Source organism: Octopus sinensis, linkage group LG13 (genome assembly GCF_006345805.1).
Source record: "Octopus sinensis linkage group LG13, ASM634580v1, whole genome shotgun sequence".
NCBI classification, from domain to species: domain Eukaryota; kingdom Metazoa; phylum Mollusca; class Cephalopoda; order Octopoda; family Octopodidae; genus Octopus; species Octopus sinensis.
Genome location: NC_043009.1, coordinates 23998161 through 24017174, shown reverse-complemented (window position 1 = coordinate 24017174; position 19014 = coordinate 23998161). Strand labels below are relative to the sequence as shown.

The window sequence follows — 19014 nt, the reverse complement described above, 5'->3', positions numbered from 1 at the left end:
GCAATTGACTTGATTAAAGATCGTGTGCTAAAACAAAAACAATTTCAGCGAGGAAGATATTTGTAAGCCATTTAAGGACATAGAAAAACCGTTTGATTCACTTCAACATTTAAATTTAATTTGTGTCAAAATATTTTCGTCACTCTGAAACTGCGACCTCCAGCACGAAGTTTTGTCAGTGAAGAGGTGGCGGTTTCAGAGCGACGAAAATTATTTTGACACAAGTTAAATTCAAATGTTGAAGTGAATCAAACGGTTTTTGTTCCTCTTGAATAATGTCCAACAAATATCTTCGAAGCTGCAATATTTATACACAGATATAGATAGATAGATAGATAGAAGATAGATAGATAGATAGATAGATAGATAGACAGACAGACAGACAGACAGACAGACAGACAGACAGACAGACAGATAGATAGATAGATAGATAGATAGATAGATAGATAGATAGATAGATAGATAGATAGATATAATGTAAAGAAACCACAAAAGCCTTTGTGAAAAGTAGCAGCCCAGGATTTCGTGGATGAAATACATAAATGTATAACTAATCTCTCTCTATATAAACGGCAGTTTGTCTGTGCGTGTTTCTGTGTGTCTGTTTGCTTGTACCCTCACCCTGACCACGGCTTTCAACCGATTCTGATGAAACTTGACACACACATAGCCCAATGTCATAATTCAAAACTAACGCAGCGAAAATTTTGAAAAGTTCCCCCAGTTCTGAAAACAATCGATAAATTCGACATGGGGTCGAGAATCAGAAACACAAACCATAAACTGTCATGGGGACGCAACTCCACCTTTTTTAAATCTCAAAAAAAATTTACCATCATTTTTTTCCATTTTTTTGCTATTTTTTGGCTATAACTCTCTAAAAATGCTTTATAGTTATTTCCCTTACAAACCTGAGCAACGCCGGGCGATACTGCTAGTGATCCGATAAAGCAGAGACCTAGAAGATGAAATACTACAAAGCAGTTATTATCAGAACGTGCATTTGATATTTTAAGAAAAATGATTGAATTAATAAGATATATTAACTGCAAAAATAACGCACTACAAAACATAAGCTTTAATAAAAACAATTGGCCGAACGCTGAATCGGTGGAATTATGATGTATGCACGTGCTAAGATCCCTCATAACCTTTTCATTTTTACGAATTATTACAAACTTTTTCGATTCTGTCTTCTACATAATCGAATTGATACGATTATACAAAAAAAGGACTTTTAATCCCCGTAACTTAACGGTTCGACAAAAGAGACCGATAGAATATGTACTAGGCTTACAAAGAATGTCCTGGGGTGCTTTGCTCAACTAAAGGCGGTGCTCCAGCGTGGCCGCAGTCAAATGACTAAAACAAGCAAAACAATAAAAGCATATGCTTGTAAATATATATAGGGTTATATAGGAGAAACAAAAACTGAATATTCGGAAGTTCAACATTCGTGTATAAGCATAAAGATATTTGTATATTTACTGAACAGATTTACATGGACTACACAATATACAGAAGACTTAGGGGAGAGCGCATGGTATTTCATGACCAACAGCTGTTTCTAGGGCCTCGAAATTACATAATAGTTGTAATATTGGTAGATGGTATGTGAAAAATGTCACTTATATGTCACCAGTAGTAGATGGATATAAGAATTATTGTAAATCAGGACCCCGTCTTCGGGGAGGAGAGATTGGCTTCTAACGCCGAGGGTCATAATGAATGGAATTTAAGGGTAGAATGAGGGAAGAAGGAGGCAAATAGAAATAGGTGGAAGGAGGATGGGTTTGCGGCTCAGTGATGGAGGGCGAAAAGATATTGAAGTAGAGGAAGGGCAAGAAGAAATAGAAGAGGCCGAAAAAGAGGGAGTGGTTAGTGACCAGGTAATTGAGAGAAGTAAAAGTAGAAGTAGTGAGTGAGGAGATGAGTGTGAAAGGGGTAGGATGAGTAGTATTGAAAAGGAAGACGCCGTTGTTAGATCTGAGAATAAACTTTAATAATCATGGATGATGGAGGCTATACAACTGAGGACAGGTACGATGACAAAACAGAGGTGGGTGAGTATTAACATGGAGGAAGATATTGAGTTGTAAATGATAGCAGGGAGGCAAGAGGAAATTCAAAGAATGAAAGCAAGTTGGGGGAAGAGGGTGAACACTGAAGTAGGTAGACAGAAATGAGAGTAAATAGAGAGACCGTATATAACAGCTCGACTTCGGCAGTGATAATACCTCCCGTACTTCTATGGTGGTAACTGATCGTACGAACCAGAGTTGTGCAGGGATGACTTTCAAATCCAGTGCCAGTAGAAAAATTTGCAAGTGCCGTGTATCCCAACTCTATACACTTGTCTACACAATAATTTAGCCTATAAACGCCGAGTAATAACTACACGCTCACAACAAGCAAGGGTCTACATTGGCTGAACTGTCGGTTTCAACCACCGCTACTGAGCATACATGAATTCCTTCATTCCTTCTCCAATCGAACCTCTAGTGAGTGTTTTCTATACTCAGCACCTCTGGACATCATCAGTTGTCTCTCTCTCTCTCTCTCTCTCTCTATATATATATATATATATATATATATAATATATATATATATAATATATATAATATATATATAATTTATAAGTAAGGACAAAAGAAAAAATTTCCAATGCCAAAATATGCCGAAAATAGACACTACGTCAATAATTTATCACTACAAGCACACGTGTTTCAAGAAAGCCGACATAAATTTCCCCAAAATTTCCGTTATTACCATATCGGACCTGATAAATTGTTTATAAATTTAACCTTTAAAGGTATTTTTTAATATGCTGGCCATTGATACAATTTTTTTCGAAAAATTCTATCCTATATTAGATGTTAATTATATAATATATATATATATATATATATATATATATATATATATATATATTATAACGCACATACACACACACACTGTGCGATGTATAAATTGTCACCATTTTATATTTTTTATTTCACCCATATGCATTGTTTGTTTTTGAGTTTGTCGAATACACAGTATAGTAGAGTCAGTTGGACACTGCTTGTGAGTAAAATAGTACCATGACGCAATTCACTATGGAAACGACATGGTGTTTGGAGTGCTCACCAGTGATAGCGACTTTATGCTCCCATTCATCTTCCCACACGGCCTCACCCTCAACACGAATACCTACATCAAGTGCTTAGAGGAGGTAGTGCTACCGTGGGTCAAGTGGGTGGCTGCTGGAAGATCCTATCTCTGGCAACAGAACTATGTACCATACCACACAAGCAAGAGAATCCAGTCATGGATGTCAGACAATTCCTGCGACCACATCACCTCTAACATGTGGCCACGTATCTACCCAGATTGTAACCCCCGTCATTATTATGTCTGGGACGCAGTTGAGCGGAAGACCAACATAACTCACTGTGACACCAAAGATGACTGAAGGCAAGGATTATGGCGGCATTCACCAACTTTAACAAGGAGACCGTTCAGAAAAGTTGCAGCAGATTTCGCACTCATCTAGAATCCGTGGATGAAGCCAATTGGGATTTTACTGAACAAGTTTACTCTTTAGTACTTCAAGATATTTTTATGTAACTTTGGTAAATATATCTGCTAAAATGAGATGTCAGTCATATTTTCGTTTTTGTGTAATTTAGACGATCCCCTGTGTGTATATATATGTATATATATATTGCGCATAAATGTATATGCACATATATAATATTATATTATATATATATGAATGAATGAATGAGCGCATGTATGTGTATGTGTGTATGATCTGAAAAACGGAGTTTTACATGCAGCGGAAACAATCCGTTTTACATAATGATGATAATAATCTGTATATGTAGGTGTGTGTAAGCAGGTGTGGTATATGTATATGTTTTCGTGCATGTGCGTGTGTGTGTGTGTGTATGTGTAACTTTTCCAGAAAGAATTTTTCATAGTCACAATATAGGAAGAAATATTTTCTGAAAGAAATTAAAGTAATTTACTATAAAAATTATATCTAAAACAAAAACAAAAAAAAACGACTGACATGACCTTTTCGCACAGCTTGTGCAAGTTGTTCCCTGTCCACAGCTTCTCACAAACACGTGTTATGGAATAATGTCTGTAGATAAAGTCATTTCTAATAGTGGTGCTGAGTATTTATGATTCTGTTTCGGATTGAGAAATATTGTAAAATATCCTTATTGCTTGTTGTAGTTGATCATCCTCTTACTTCATTTTGAAAAATTTAAATATTTTGAATTTTCACTTGCACAAATGCCTAAATAATCATTAGATGGAGAATTTCTAAAACTTTGTTGATTATTTATTTACCTCAGTTGTATTTATCTCGGTTGAGCGATATAGCAGCCACTTCATTTGAGATATATGTATATTTTGCATCGAAGTAATTACAAAATATTTAGATTTTAATTTATTCACTCAGTTGATAGATAGATAATTACAACAGTGTTCTTTATGTAAATTACAATATATAACAAACAACAACTGAGATGCAACTGAGATACAGTTCTCTGTACAAAGGATTAAATCGAAAATGTATGCATTGAGAAACACGGTATTACATGAGCATTTGATTACATTAACCAACTCTATAAAATTTCTATTATTTATATATTCCGTTTTTTATACAAGAAATGTGAGTTTGTACTGACCAACGAAAATTTTATTGTATTAGATATATTAAAGGAACAATGCCGTATGTCATAATAGTTGAGATATTTCCATTGTATTACGATACCCAAAACATATTGTAGAATGAAATGAAAAGAAAATCAAAATCAAAACAAAACAAAACATACATCAATCAAATATTTATTAAGCAGAAAATATTTTCTTATATTCTTTTGTGTTTATGATAGATTTGTTACCCATTGTTTCTTTATTCCTACCTATAAATGAACTTTACTGTTTAATCAATATAATATATTACCAACCTGTTACATATTGGTTTTTTAGCTATCAGTATACTTCACTATTTAATCAACTTTGTGATATTAATTTATGTTTTTAACTGATTATAAATGAATGAAAGTATTATTGCCCATGTTATTCAAGAACCTTTCGCTTCTAGACATCTTTGTGCCAAGTGAGAGAATTTTCATTTTGATTTGATTCAATAAAGTTTTCGACATTCTCGGTTTTGTCAGTATCAACATCAAACTCCAAAGAATTTGAAAGAATGAAATTCCAATTGGTGACTTCCACCACTGTTTGACTTTCAGTTACTTTGTAAATATTGCTGGTACAACCGAAATTGTAAAATGTTTTGCTGAACGCATGTCTCACTCTCAGTCGAAAACATACAGTAACTTGACTTTTGTTTCTTCTACTTTCTGTGACTCTCAATAGATAGCTAGAGTCTAAAACGACGAAAAACATAAACCTGGTACTCTTGTCTGCTGCAAAACACGTATGAATATAGGAATTAAGCATGGGTGAACACTGCAAGATTTATATGTATATATGCAAGTTTGTGTGTGTGTATGTGTGTGTGCGTGTGTGTGTGAGAGTGTGTGTAAGTGTATATGTATGCTTGAGAGAGAGAGGGAATATGTGAGTGCATACTTGAAGTGAGTCACACACACACTCTCTCTCTCACGCACACACTGACAAGCAAACACACACATATATGTATAGTGATTAATAAATTCACGTAAGCGGTATGCTTTTAAATCATCTTTAACAATTCACAATAATGACTTTTATTACTTTTATTCCTACCTCAGTTCATCTAATTGTATATATCTATCGTTACTTTTCATAAAAAGCCTTTATTTTTTTGATTTCCAATGAGCATTTTCGCTTATTTTTCTTCTTACTTTCCCCTTACATTCCACGTGTAGTTTCTATTTCGTTTTGTAACATATTTCTTTATATATATATATATATATATATATATATATATATATATATATTATATATATATTAATAACAATACAATAATAATAATAATAATAATATAATAATAACAATAAGAAGAAGAAGAAGAAGAAGAAGAAGAAGAGAAGAAGAAGAAGAAGAAGAAGAAGAAGAAGAAGAAGAAGAAGAAGAAGAAGAAGAAGAAGAAGAAGAAGAAGAAGAAGAAGAAGAAGAAGACATGACAGAGTTGGCCAATATCTACACTGGCTAATAAGTCGGCATTACAATATCAAAACTGCCGACAAGTGGTATAATCACCACCCTGAGGCTGTAACTGAAGGAGAAAGTGTAACGATTCTGTGGGACTTTCCAGTACATACAGACCGAACCATCAAAGCCAATAAACCAGATATTGTTGTGAAAGACAAAAACAATAAAGTTTGCTTATTGATTGACATGAGCATCCCCTGTGATCATAATATCTCGGCGAAAGAGTTTGACAAGCTCAGAAAATATAAAGATCTGCTCATTGAAATTGAGAAAATGTGGCATCTCAAGACGCGTACAATACCAGTGATCGTAGGAGCACTAGGAATGATCAAGAAGGGAGCCGAAAATTATATAAGAATGATCCCTGGCTTACCATCCCTGCAAGAAGTGCAAAAGATTGTCTTAACTGGTACATCACACGTATTGAGAAGAGCATTGTCGCTGTGAGAACTATTACTACCCATGTATTTTAATTTAACTTTAAAGAAAAAAAAATGAACGAACTATTGAGTTTAGTTTAATGGCCTACCAATGTATACTATGAGTTTCTTTGCCCTAGGAGTCGGGAAGACACTCGGCAAGAAATGGAAGTAAATTTGAAAGAAGAAGAAAATAATAATAATAATAATAAAAAAAATAATAATAACACTAATAATAATATGCATACATACATATACATACATACATGATATGTCATAGTACATATACCATTCGCTGAAAAGGAAATCGGTTGCGAATGGCTCGTTCATCTTGTTTTTGTTCTGTTTACCGTTTATATTATCGTCTATTTTTCCACATGTTGTGTTTTGTTGGATTTCCGCTTGTGTTCATTATGTCCTACTCTTGATTTATAATATGTATATATATATATATATATATATATATATATATATAAATTTAACAATTAAGGATAACTTCTTAATAAGGAATATTAACAAGAAATTATCTGGTAGATAGCTACATTGGGTATGATTAGTGAAATTTTTGGTAGAAATGACTTATGTCCCTCTTAGTGTGAGGCATTTATGTGTAATAATGCCCTCTATATAATATATATATATATATATATATATATATATATATATATATATATATATATATACCAGAGTAAGCATATAAATGTGAAACTAGATGGAAAATAGTACTCGAATACCGGAGAAAGGTTAATATGCTTCATTAATAAAGCTGCACAGACATCACAAAAACTGTTACTCAGAGTTTCACGTTCACGTTCGTCGGACAGTTTTGGTTGAGAAAATCTCAACCAGAAATGCCCGACGAACGGGAAAGTGAAATACTTTTTTATGTCTTTGCAGCTTTATTAATGAAGCATATTAACCTTTCTCCGGTATTCGAGTGCTATTTTCCCATCTAGTTTCACATTTATATGCTAACTCTGGTGTATATATATATATATATATGTTTATATGTATGCATCTTTCTCTCTATCTCTCTATATGTATGTATGTGTGCATATATATATATATATATATATAAAGATAATATCGATATTTAAATATCGATATTATCAAGTGGCCAGCATGGGAATAAATACCATAGAAAGGTAAGAATTTCAACAGGTAGGAATACATTAATATAATTTTTCTTAAAAATCTAACAGAATAAGAAGATAGAAAAAAGGCCGATAATACGTCATTATCTAGTAAGATTTGGAAACTAAAAGAAAGCGGGACTGATTTTAGCCTTAAATGGAATATAATACGGAGAGTGCAGCTTCATAGAGATAATCGATATGGGTGTGAGCCTTGCTCTATCGAAATTTATGTGATTTTTTTTATTACAGAGACAAGAACAACCTTATTAATAATAGATTAGACCTTAGGGTATCATGCATCCATAGCATCACCCGCACATTTAAGTATTTTCGAAACTAACAATATTACAATTATTATACTTGAACTTTGATGGTGGGAATTAATTTTGGTGTCGCATCCGTTATAACTTATCCTCTAAGATAAAATATAAAATCATGGGATATTTTGTTATATGGTAGAGTGTATTATATTACATATGTTATATGCTATGTGTTGTGTCATATGGTGTGCTATATATATTATTATCCCATAATAACCCTTGTCTAGTTAGTCTGACTTCATCTGATTTTGGTGATTACATTGTTTTTCCTTTCTACGAATTTCTACCCTACCAGTCATATTATGCAGATTTGGTGTGATTTTATGAACGTAATTCTCCCTTGACTAAATCCTTTACCCCACTAGAGGCTATAAAATCATGCATACAATAACACCTGTAATATTACAATCTATAAAACTTCGTTTTGTACACCCTTTAACTGCCTGCACTACTTCCTATCTTTTACCTCCTTTTTAGGTCACCTTTATCTCTTCCCTGCCTCTAAATGTCATCCCCTTTCTCTTTATATGTATGCTATATGTCTTTCTTATTATTTTCTACAAATACTTGCTATTTTTTTTTCTTATTTTGATACCCTTACCTTAATTATCTACTATCATTTATCACTTTTTATATTCTTTCATATAAGCGTATATATATTTGTATATATGTATATATATATATAAATATATATATATATATATATACAAATATATATATATATATATATATTGTGTGTATATATATATAATATATATATATATATATATATATATAATATAATATATATATATATTCATATACACACATATTTGTGCTTGTCAGTATACATGTATATGCATATATATTTTTAATAAATCCTTTTTGTATGTATATATATATATATATATATATCTGCATGCATTATTTTTACACTTTACACCTAACTATGTCACTACACATTTTCGAGTATATTTATATTCTATGCTTCATATTTTATTCTTTATATTTAATTATGCCTATGTATTACCATTATCTTATTATCCCGCTTCTGATTCATCGCTTCAAATCAATAGATAGTTTGTATATCTCTCTAGATATTCCATGCGTAAGTGGCTTGAGCAGGCTTTATAGAAACCACCTAATAATTAATTAAGTAAAGAAGTATTAAATTGATTCTACATAATAGTGATCTCCCTTTTAATGTTCATAATTGATACATACATACCTTTTAGCTATTTTGGTTATGATATCATTTTCTTGAATTCTAAAATTTTATTCCATTTCTATACAACATAATAATATTGCTTATAAACGTTCACCCATCGTGCTCCTAATAATAGTTTCCTTGTGTCAGTATCTTAATTTTCTTAGTGTCTTGCCCCTTTAATTGGTAATTAAAATCATTATTTATGTCTACCCCCTACTCTGCCTGTTTTTTATAGACAGTGACTTCTATCTAATTGACTCTTTCTAAAGTTTTATTTCTTTCCTCTTAGGGGGAGAGGGATACCTATGACAATATTTATGACCAATGGCTAGCCATGAGCTGTCAACTCACTCTGTTCCTTATTCTAAATATACACAATCTTCTAGTCTCAGATTTTAGTAGATGATAAACAGACAAAGGAATTTCAAATGAATTACAACCTTATGACTCCACTATCCTCCATGCTATTCTAAGAAATTGAAGTCATTTTTCTTCGCCACTTTTACTACAAAAGCGACAACACGAATATTCTTCCATTTTCTTATTCTGTTAGACATTTAAGAGAAATTATACTAATGTATCCTATCTGTTGAAATTCCATATTTTTTTTGTGTAGCTGAAAATAGTACTGTATTCAAATTGATGTAATGATTGCAATGTTCAATTAAATAGAGACGCTTGAAACGGTCGTATTGCATTACTATTTGAAATCCTGTTGCTTATTTTGATTTTATTCACCCTACTTCGAGCTGTGCAGATAATACCGGACTGACTTGGTGCTTCAACGTAAGTATCTAATTCAACTGAATCTTAATTATTGCTATATATATATATATATATATATATATATATATATATATATATATATATATATATATATATATATATAAGAGGTAGAGGTAATTGCGGCAGTATTTAATTTAAGAGTTGCCATCTTCTACTATACCCTCGGGCCGACCAAAGTGGATCTGGTAGACGGAAACAGAAAGAAGCCCGTCGTATATATGTATATATATACATGTATGTGTGTGTGTTTGTTTGTGTGTCTGTGTTTGTCACCCCAACAACCCTTGAAAACCGATGCTGGTGTGTTTACGTCCCAGTAACTTAGCGGTTCGACAAAAGAAACCGATAGAATAAGTATTAGGCTTTCAAAGAATAAGTCCTGGGGTCTATTTCCTCGACTAAAGGCGGTGCTCCAGCATAGCCAGAGTAAAAAGAGTAAAAGAGTGAAAGAGTATCTATATAGCATTCCTAATGCATACATTCAGTTGGTAAGCAAGTTGCTGTAGCAATATTTTCCTAAGATATCATCTCTTATGGTTTTGCTGAGTTAAAAACACAATGAATTCAGCGACACAAAAATTCAGACGAATTCACTTCTACTCATTTTTTTTAGTCAACTAGTTAAACAATCAACTAATCGATTGTTTAAGTTGATAATCAATCGACCGGTTTTTTGTCATAGTTATTTCGTAGTGAATAGCAAGGAAATCATTTTACTGTTTAATTAGTTAAGCAATTGATAATTTAATTGCTCAGTTGGTTCGTTGACAAATAATGATTTGTTTTTCTACAAATGGGTGCTAGGCCGGAAAGTTTGGGAGAGGGTCTAGTCGATCACATCGACTTCATTAATCAACTGCTACTTATTTTATCAACCCGGAAGGATGAATAGCAAAGTCCACCTCGGCAGTATATGAACTTAGAAAGCAATACCGGAATATATTCCGCTATGAATTATTTCTGGCGTGCTAGTGATTCTGCCAGTTCACCACCAATTCCTTAACAAGTAACAAAATGAAGTGAAACAGAACAAATTCGTGTATTTCTTACTGGGAAAATGACCCTTCCAAAACACTATATTAATAAAAGAAAAATGAATTACTCACCCATATGAATGCTATCAACTTCCCGATGATGATACATCACGGAAACGTCCAGTCCTTGTTTGGCAACTCTCATATAAACACTAACTAAAAAAATAGAATTAATATATTCGTGATTATTTGCATATTTATTCATAATATATATCTGCATTTTCAGATGTAAAATATGCTTGTCCTTATAGTGTACGTCATAGGAGAAAAACTTCCCCCATTTACGATGACTTGGGCACAAACATTTCTAGGGCGCAGGTCTTTCGACATGTTCTGTCTCCTCAACCAGAAACAATCGGATGATTTTTTAATGTTTCCTTTATCCTCGTGACTTAATGACTTCCATTTTTAATTCGAGACTTTATTTTGTCACAATTCTCCAAGGCAAAACTCGCTGCCTATCATGTATCGATAAGTGACTTTTTAATGGTTTCAAATGTGGCATTAAGGCCAGCAGTTTTCAAAAGAGGGAGCAGGTTGATCATATGGACCAAAAAACTTGGCAGGTATATATTTCATCGTCCCTGAAAAGTATGGAAGGCGAAGTCGACTAATAATAATAATAATAATAATAATAATAATAATAATAATAATAATAATAATAATAATAATAATAATAATAATAATAATAATAATAATAATAAGTTGTAATAGGATGCACCACCCAAAGGCAGACGTAGATCGCCTTTACCTTCCCAGAGCCCAAGGAGGTCGAGGCCTGATCCAATTTGAACTAGCTTACAAAACAACCACAATTGGACTGGCCAAATATCTCGAAATATCGAATGACTGGATGCTAAAGCTCGTGGAAAATCACGAGAGACGAAAGAAGCTTCATTCTATCATCAAGGAAAGCAAAAGATTTGCTATTGATCTCGTGCAGGATACCCAAACTGAACAACCCGAGGGAAGTACGGCAACTATTGTTGCAAAGAAGGTGAAAATGATGGCAATGAAAAAAGCGCACGAGCAATTGGCTGATAGGTGGGAGGAGAAACCTCTGCACGGCAATATGTGACCCGCAGCAAACAAGCTGATGTTGACCAGAAGCAAACCCATCAGTGGCTGCGGAGCTCAGGGCTAAAAGCAGAGAGCGAAGGTTTCATCCTGGCTGCTCAAGACCAAAGCCTATTAACCCGGAACTACCAGGCCAATGTGATGAAAAATGGAGCAGACCCAAAATGCCGATTCTGCAACGACATGATTGAAACAGTGGACCACCTAATCTCTGGATGTAAAGTCTTAGCACCAGTGGAATATAAATTAAGACATGACAGAGTTGTCCAATATCTCCACTGGCTAATAAGTCGGCATTACAATATCAAAACTGCCGACAAGTGGTATAATCACCACCCTGAGGCTGTAACTGAAGGAGAAAGTGTAACCATTCTGTGGGACTTTCCAGTACATACAGACCGAACCATCAAGGCCAATAAACCAGATATTGTTGTGAAAGACCAAAACAATAAGGTTTGCTTATTGATCGACATGAGCATCCCCTGTGATCATAATATCTCAGCGAAAGAGTTTGACAAGCTCAGAAAATATAAAGACCTACTCATTGAAATTGAGAAAATGTGGCATCTCAAGACGCGTACAATACCAGTGATCGTAGGAGCACTAGGAAGGATCAAGAAGGGAACCGAAAATTATATGCGAATGATCCCTGGCTTACCATCCCTGCAAGAAGTGCAAAAGATTGTCTTAACTGGTACATCACACGTATTGAGAAGAGCATTGTTGATGTGAGAACTGTTGCTGCTCATGTATTTTAAGTTAACTTAAAAAAATGAACGAACTACTGAGTTTGGTTTAATGGCCTACCAATATACACTATGAGTTTCTTTGCCCTAGGAGTCGGGAAGACACTCGGCAAGAAATGGAAGAAAATTTGAAAGAAGAAAAAAAAAGTAATAATAATAATAATAATAATAATAATAATAATAATAATAATAATAATAATAATAATAATAATAATATTCAATGTGTGGTAAGTAGCTTGCTTACGAACCACATGGTTCCGGGTTCAGTCCCACTGCGTGGCACCTTGGGCTAGTGTCTTCTACTATAGCCTCGGGTCGATTAAAGCCTTGTGAGTGGATTTGGTAGACGGAAACTGAAAGAAGCTTGTCATATATATGTATGTATATATATATATATATATATATATATATATATATATATATATATATATATATATACAAACATACACACACACACATATATGAATATATATATATATATATATATATATATATATATTCATATATGTGTGTGTGTGTGTGTGTGTATGTTTGTGTGTCTGTGTTTTTCCCCACAACATCGCTTGACAACCGATACTGGTATGCTTACGTCCCCGTAACTTAGCGGTTCGGCAAAAGAGACCGATAGACTAAATACTAGGTTTATAAAGAATATGTCCTAGGGTCGATTTGCTCGACTAAAGGTGGTGCTCTAGCATGGCCACAGTCACATGACTGAAACGAGTAAAAGAGTAAAAATAGTAAAGAGTAATAATAATAATGATAAACCCATTAGAAGAGTGATTTTCCCTACTTTTCTGCCTTGCTCTAATCCCAATAATAAATTTCTTATATAAAACCACCATGGGTTATAGATGTTATGGGCAAACAATAAATCTCTACATGGACGATTTTTAAAAAATTCACTCAAAATACCACGGAACAGAGAAACTTTCTAAAAGAATTGCCCATATTTCCAGCAAAGACATCGAAATGAGCTTGGTGCTGTACATATGAGCCAAAGTGTCACTGAGAAGAGCAAATTACTCAACATTGAAGCACTGCACTCAACATAAACACAGAAATCATAGAGTTTGACCACAATCGCCCATACAGATATCTAGGAAAAGCTGAAATAGCTAGAATGCGACACACAGAAATGAAAGAGAAAATTAGGAAAGAGAATTACAGAAGAGTTAGACTAATACTAAATACTAAATAATAGAGATAAGCACGCTGGACATACCAGTCATAAATAACAGCTTCAACATAATAAACTGAAAGATCAGTGACTTTGGAAACTTATATGGTAAAACCAGAGAACTATTAACAGCATAGTGATGTCACTACCCCAAAGCAGACGCAGACAGAATATATGTATTCCGCTATGAAGGCGGCTGTGGCCTGATATAGGTAGAAAACTATTATAAGATAACAACAGTGGACTAGAAAAGTACTTAGAAACAAAAAGTGAACGTCTACTACATGTAATAAAGCAACACGAAAAACAAAAAAGAAAATGCTTTTCTCTATAAACAAGGAGGGGACAAAATTCAACAAAAAAAAAACTACACAGGTGCACTGGTCTCAGATGACACCATAGTAGAAATGATCATAGAAAAAAGGAACAACACGAAAACATAACTACAAAACATACTACAGAAGAAATGGAGAGAAAAATCCTTCAGAGGCCAATACCTTACAAGGTTTAAAAAGAGGTGAGCCAAAGCCAAAAATGACGCAAAAGTTCTGGATTAAAAGCTGAAACGGAAGGACTGATTCTCGCCACACAAGACCACTGCTTCACTTCAAACAAAGTATAAAAGCGACAAACAATACAGTCAGTAATACAACAAAAGACTGCAATAGATCCCATAACAGAAGAAACTGATACGATACATTACCGGGAAGAATTTGCACTTTCTAACAAAAACGAAGACACATTGCTACACGGAGGTGTAGAAGGTGATGCAGTTGAAATTTACATGAAACTAGCAAATGTTGAATAGCGACAATAATAATAATAATAATAATATGAAAGCTGGGCACAGGGATAACCATATTGGTGAGGGTTAAGTCATATTACATTGACCTCCACGCTCAACTGGTGCTTATTTTACCGACCCCGAAGAAATGAAAGGTAAATTTGACCTTAACGAAATTTGAGCTTAGGACGTGATGATGGGAAGCTTTTCAGCTGGCGTGCTAACCATTCTGCCAGCTTGCCAAGTAATAAAAATAGTAGTAATAATGATAATTATAGTCTCACATTGTGGTACAAGATCAGCACGCTGGGAAGAAAGGCTAAGTGGAAGGCGGCGAGCTGGCAGAAACGTTAACACGCCGGGCGAAATGCGTAGCCGTATTTCGTTTGCCGTTACGTCGATCCCAGTTCTATACTGGTACTTATTTTATCGACCCTGAATGGAATAAAAGGCAAAGTCTACCTTGACGGAATTTGAATTCAAGAAGTAAAGAAGGATGAAACGTTGAATAGCATTTTGCCCGACGCGATAACGATTCGCCGCCGTAATAATATTAATCTAGTCGTTTTCTTATCACCAGCTTTATTCTGTCCAAACTAATTTAATAGCAATTGAATTCTGTCGTGACATAACATTTGTGCTCAGACATACATACATACATTTGCTAGTAACAGTTCGTTTTTTCGTTATGAAGAGGCTATTTATTCAGGAAAATATGGGCTGTGATTTTTGAATTTCTACTATCCACAAAGAAAGTCCTTATTACTTCGTATTTGCGATGTATTTCCCACAACAAACATCATTCATTTTAACATTCAGAAAATAAGTGTAAACTGCAAATAAGTGTAAACTGCAAAATACATACAAAGCGCAACATGGGGAGCGGATAGGGTGCAGTTTCCTAAAACTGCTCTCCAATGACATCTCATTACCTCACTGTTCTTCACATCATCATTGTTGAATACATCAGTGCTCAATTTTTCATCTTGCGACTCGATATCCAACACAGAATTTTCGACTTCTCCATTAACTTGGTGTTCTGTAATTTCTTTCAAGATAGTTGCAGTAGCAACGATTTCATCTGTAAATATAATGTGAAATAAAGTACTGAGTTAAATTTTATGGTTGTTCCGGTATCAATGTTAAATATCTGTTAAAAAATAGAACTGGTATCATTTGCAATCCCTTTACCTCAGTAGTGGAGGCACATGGCCTAGTGGTTAGAGCAGCGAACTTGCGGTCGATAGATCGCGTGTTCGAATTTCAGACCGGTGGATGTGTGTATTTATGAGCGAAACACCTAACCTCCACGCGGCTCCGGCTGAAGGTAATGGCGAACTTTTGCTGACTCTTTCGCCACAACTTTCTCTCACTCTTTCCTCCTGCATCTTGCAGGTCACTTGCGACGGACCGGCGTCCCATCCAGGTGGGGAACCTATACGCCAAAGAAACCAAGAAACCGACCCATATGAGCCAGGCATGGCTCGAGAAGGAACAAACAAAAACAACTTTACCTCAGAAAACTTCACATATATCAATAGAACATAGTTTCAAATATGACATTCCCAACAAAAGATAGATTGTTATATAAAACTGCTTTCCACAGTGAAGGGTTATGTAATTTTGAGCATATTTATCTGATTTCAGCAGTAAAAGGGCTAGATATGTAGGTAAACAGCGCACTAAATATTTAGGTAAACGTCTAGGAAGATATATAGATATAGATAAAGCCAGCTTGTCAATTTGCATTAGTTAGTTACATATTACTAGGAAGGTAATTAGCTAAGAAGATACTTGTCTATCTTCCAATGAATAGAAATGTTAACATGAATATGCTGATAATCATACTAACAGAATTGCATATTTACATACAGACACGTATACATGCATGCTAACATACATACTTAGAGACAGAATGACATATATGCAGATACACTTACATACATACATTCATACATACATACATATATACAAAAGTGTGGCATGTATATACAAATGCACATTTTATACGTGCATACTTACACATACATGCCTGCTAGTATGCATACTTAAAGACAGACAGATATATTCAGACATACTTACGTACATAGATTCATACATACACACGTATATATAAAAATGTAGCATATAGGTACAAATGCACACTTTGTACGTACAGCAATATATATAAATATATATTACATTAAATTATATATCCCGTTGTCTGGTTGACCGTAGGAGCGCCATTGATGACGTTGCGACAAGATCCTTTCACCTGTCTCTCTCTTCTGCCTCTTGCACTGCGTCTTTCATTTTTAGGCCTGTTCACTCACAGATGTCGTCTTCCCGCCTCTTTTCCTTGTCTGCCTCTGCGTATGGCACATTCGACTGTTCCCTGAAGGATCGTTTTGGCCATTCCTGATGAGTGGATGACATGCCCAAACTCCACGAACTTGGGTTTCTTTACTATAGTAAGAAGTTCCTCATAGGGCCCTATTACCTGACTTATTCTTTTCATTTCCTCATTTGTGACACAATCTTTTTATGACATTCCCAAAAGTCTGAAACATTTTCTCTCCGTAGCCTGCATTCTTCTTTCGATTTCTGCAGCCAGTGTCCATGTCTCACAGGCAAACAGGCATATTGAGATCACTAGCGATCTCATTAGCCTGCGCGTATATATATATGCGTGTGTGTTTGTGTGTCTGTGTGTGTATACACACACACATACGTATACATTTGTATGTGGGTGTGTGTGCGTCTGCATGAGTGTGCACGCTTGTGTGCATGAGTGTATATATATTGTAAAAAATCTATATTGTATTGAATTGAAACAGTGCTTACCTTCGTTTATCTTTGGCTCCGTTTTCACCACACCACATGTCCCTAGACCAAACACCAGGGCCAAGTAGAAGACTGCATTCATTTTTATAATCGTGGTCTCAATTTCTTTTCTCTGCTCAAAATTCGACATCTTTCGCTAATGTGAAAGAAACTGTAGCAGAAAGCATTCGGATAGGGAACATCTGCACGGAATTTTCTGCATTTATGAGATTGACCAACACCAGGATATAAGTTGTTCCACAGATAAGGCAATTAAAAGAAAGCAACAAAGACAAGAACGACCTTTAGAAACTATTTAATATATTCAAGTTTAGGATAGGTTTCCAATGTGTAGTTATCATATTTCCTGAAGAAGTAACTGCTAAATTCCGTGGAAAATGAATATTCATTTGTAAAATCAGTCATAAATATATAGGAATGTATTTATTAAAAGAAGATAGTAATTTAGTGCTACTTTACTTAATGCAAACTTTGTGGTTAATGTTACTCAGCTAGTCTAGCAACATTCGGCTCCAACGTTCTCAATGATAATTGAATAACATCTCTTTCTAAAATGTCGAGTCGGTTACAGAAATTTTGACAGTAAGTTAGTTACACGGTTGAAACTAGATTCAACGAGGTAAGACGAAGGAAAAGCAGTAATGTGTAACTGCACATTTCCCCAGATTGACAGAGACTTTGTAGCCTTATCAGTTCTTTTTCCATATATTATCTTTCTCATTCTGTTGTCTCTGGGGAAAGTCATTTTCGTTTTGTGCCTTATAATTTAACACACTCACCGGTAAAATTTCCACTTATAAGGGGAATATGTAGAATAAAATCATAATTAACTGATATTCCTGTATTTTCTTTTACTTAAAGTAGGGGTGAGGAAACCCCCGTCTGCGTGTGAAATTACGCCCTCGAGCCCATTTTACTGCGTCCGCAGGCTGATATAATCGTATGTACAAAATAATGTAAATTTTATAATTATAAAATTTACACAATATTTTTATGCCTATTTGCGATATAGGTCGAGACTGCGACTGAAAACGGTCAAGCTGGAACAGAAATCGTCCGGTCATTGCCATTTAAATGGAAATTTTGTTTTCCCTATAAAACACATATTGCTAGGTTTGTACCACCCTCTTGAAACCCAACTACACTTTCGCTGAGAAAACTAAACTTATGATACCTGTATCGTAATAATTTTTATTTGAAATAAAAGCTGAAATATTGTAGAAGATACTGTGTAAAATTATTTATATCCAATGACCGCTAGTATTTAAATTTTCCTCCTTATTTCATTTCTCACATCTTTACGAAAGAAAATCTCCGAAATCGACACTCACTCTCTTTCTCTCAATCGATAAGCAAAA

General features: G+C 34.4%; 2 protein-coding genes across 3 annotated transcripts in view; both read right to left on the bottom strand.

The window, feature by feature from the left end:
- Positions 1 to 19014, bottom strand: part of LOC115218502 — a 50524-nt gene that overhangs the window by 16467 nt on the left and 15043 nt on the right. The gene's annotated exons all lie outside the window — the stretch shown is intronic.
- Positions 4830 to 17945, bottom strand: LOC115218383. 2 transcript variants are annotated; one of them, XM_029788162.2, is made up of 4 exons: positions 17657 to 17945; positions 15699 to 15914; positions 11119 to 11202; positions 4830 to 5429 (listed from the first exon to the last, which is right to left on the bottom strand). In XM_029788162.2, the coding sequence occupies exons 1-4, from the start codon at positions 17784 to 17786 to the stop codon at positions 5101 to 5103; spliced, it is 759 nt and encodes a 252-aa protein (XP_029644022.1). In that variant the 5' UTR covers positions 17787 to 17945; the 3' UTR covers positions 4830 to 5100. The 2 variants fall into 2 exon arrangements, with proteins under 2 accessions (XP_029644022.1, XP_029644021.1); XM_029788161.2 differs by having other exon boundaries at positions 4830 to 5432; positions 17657 to 17940.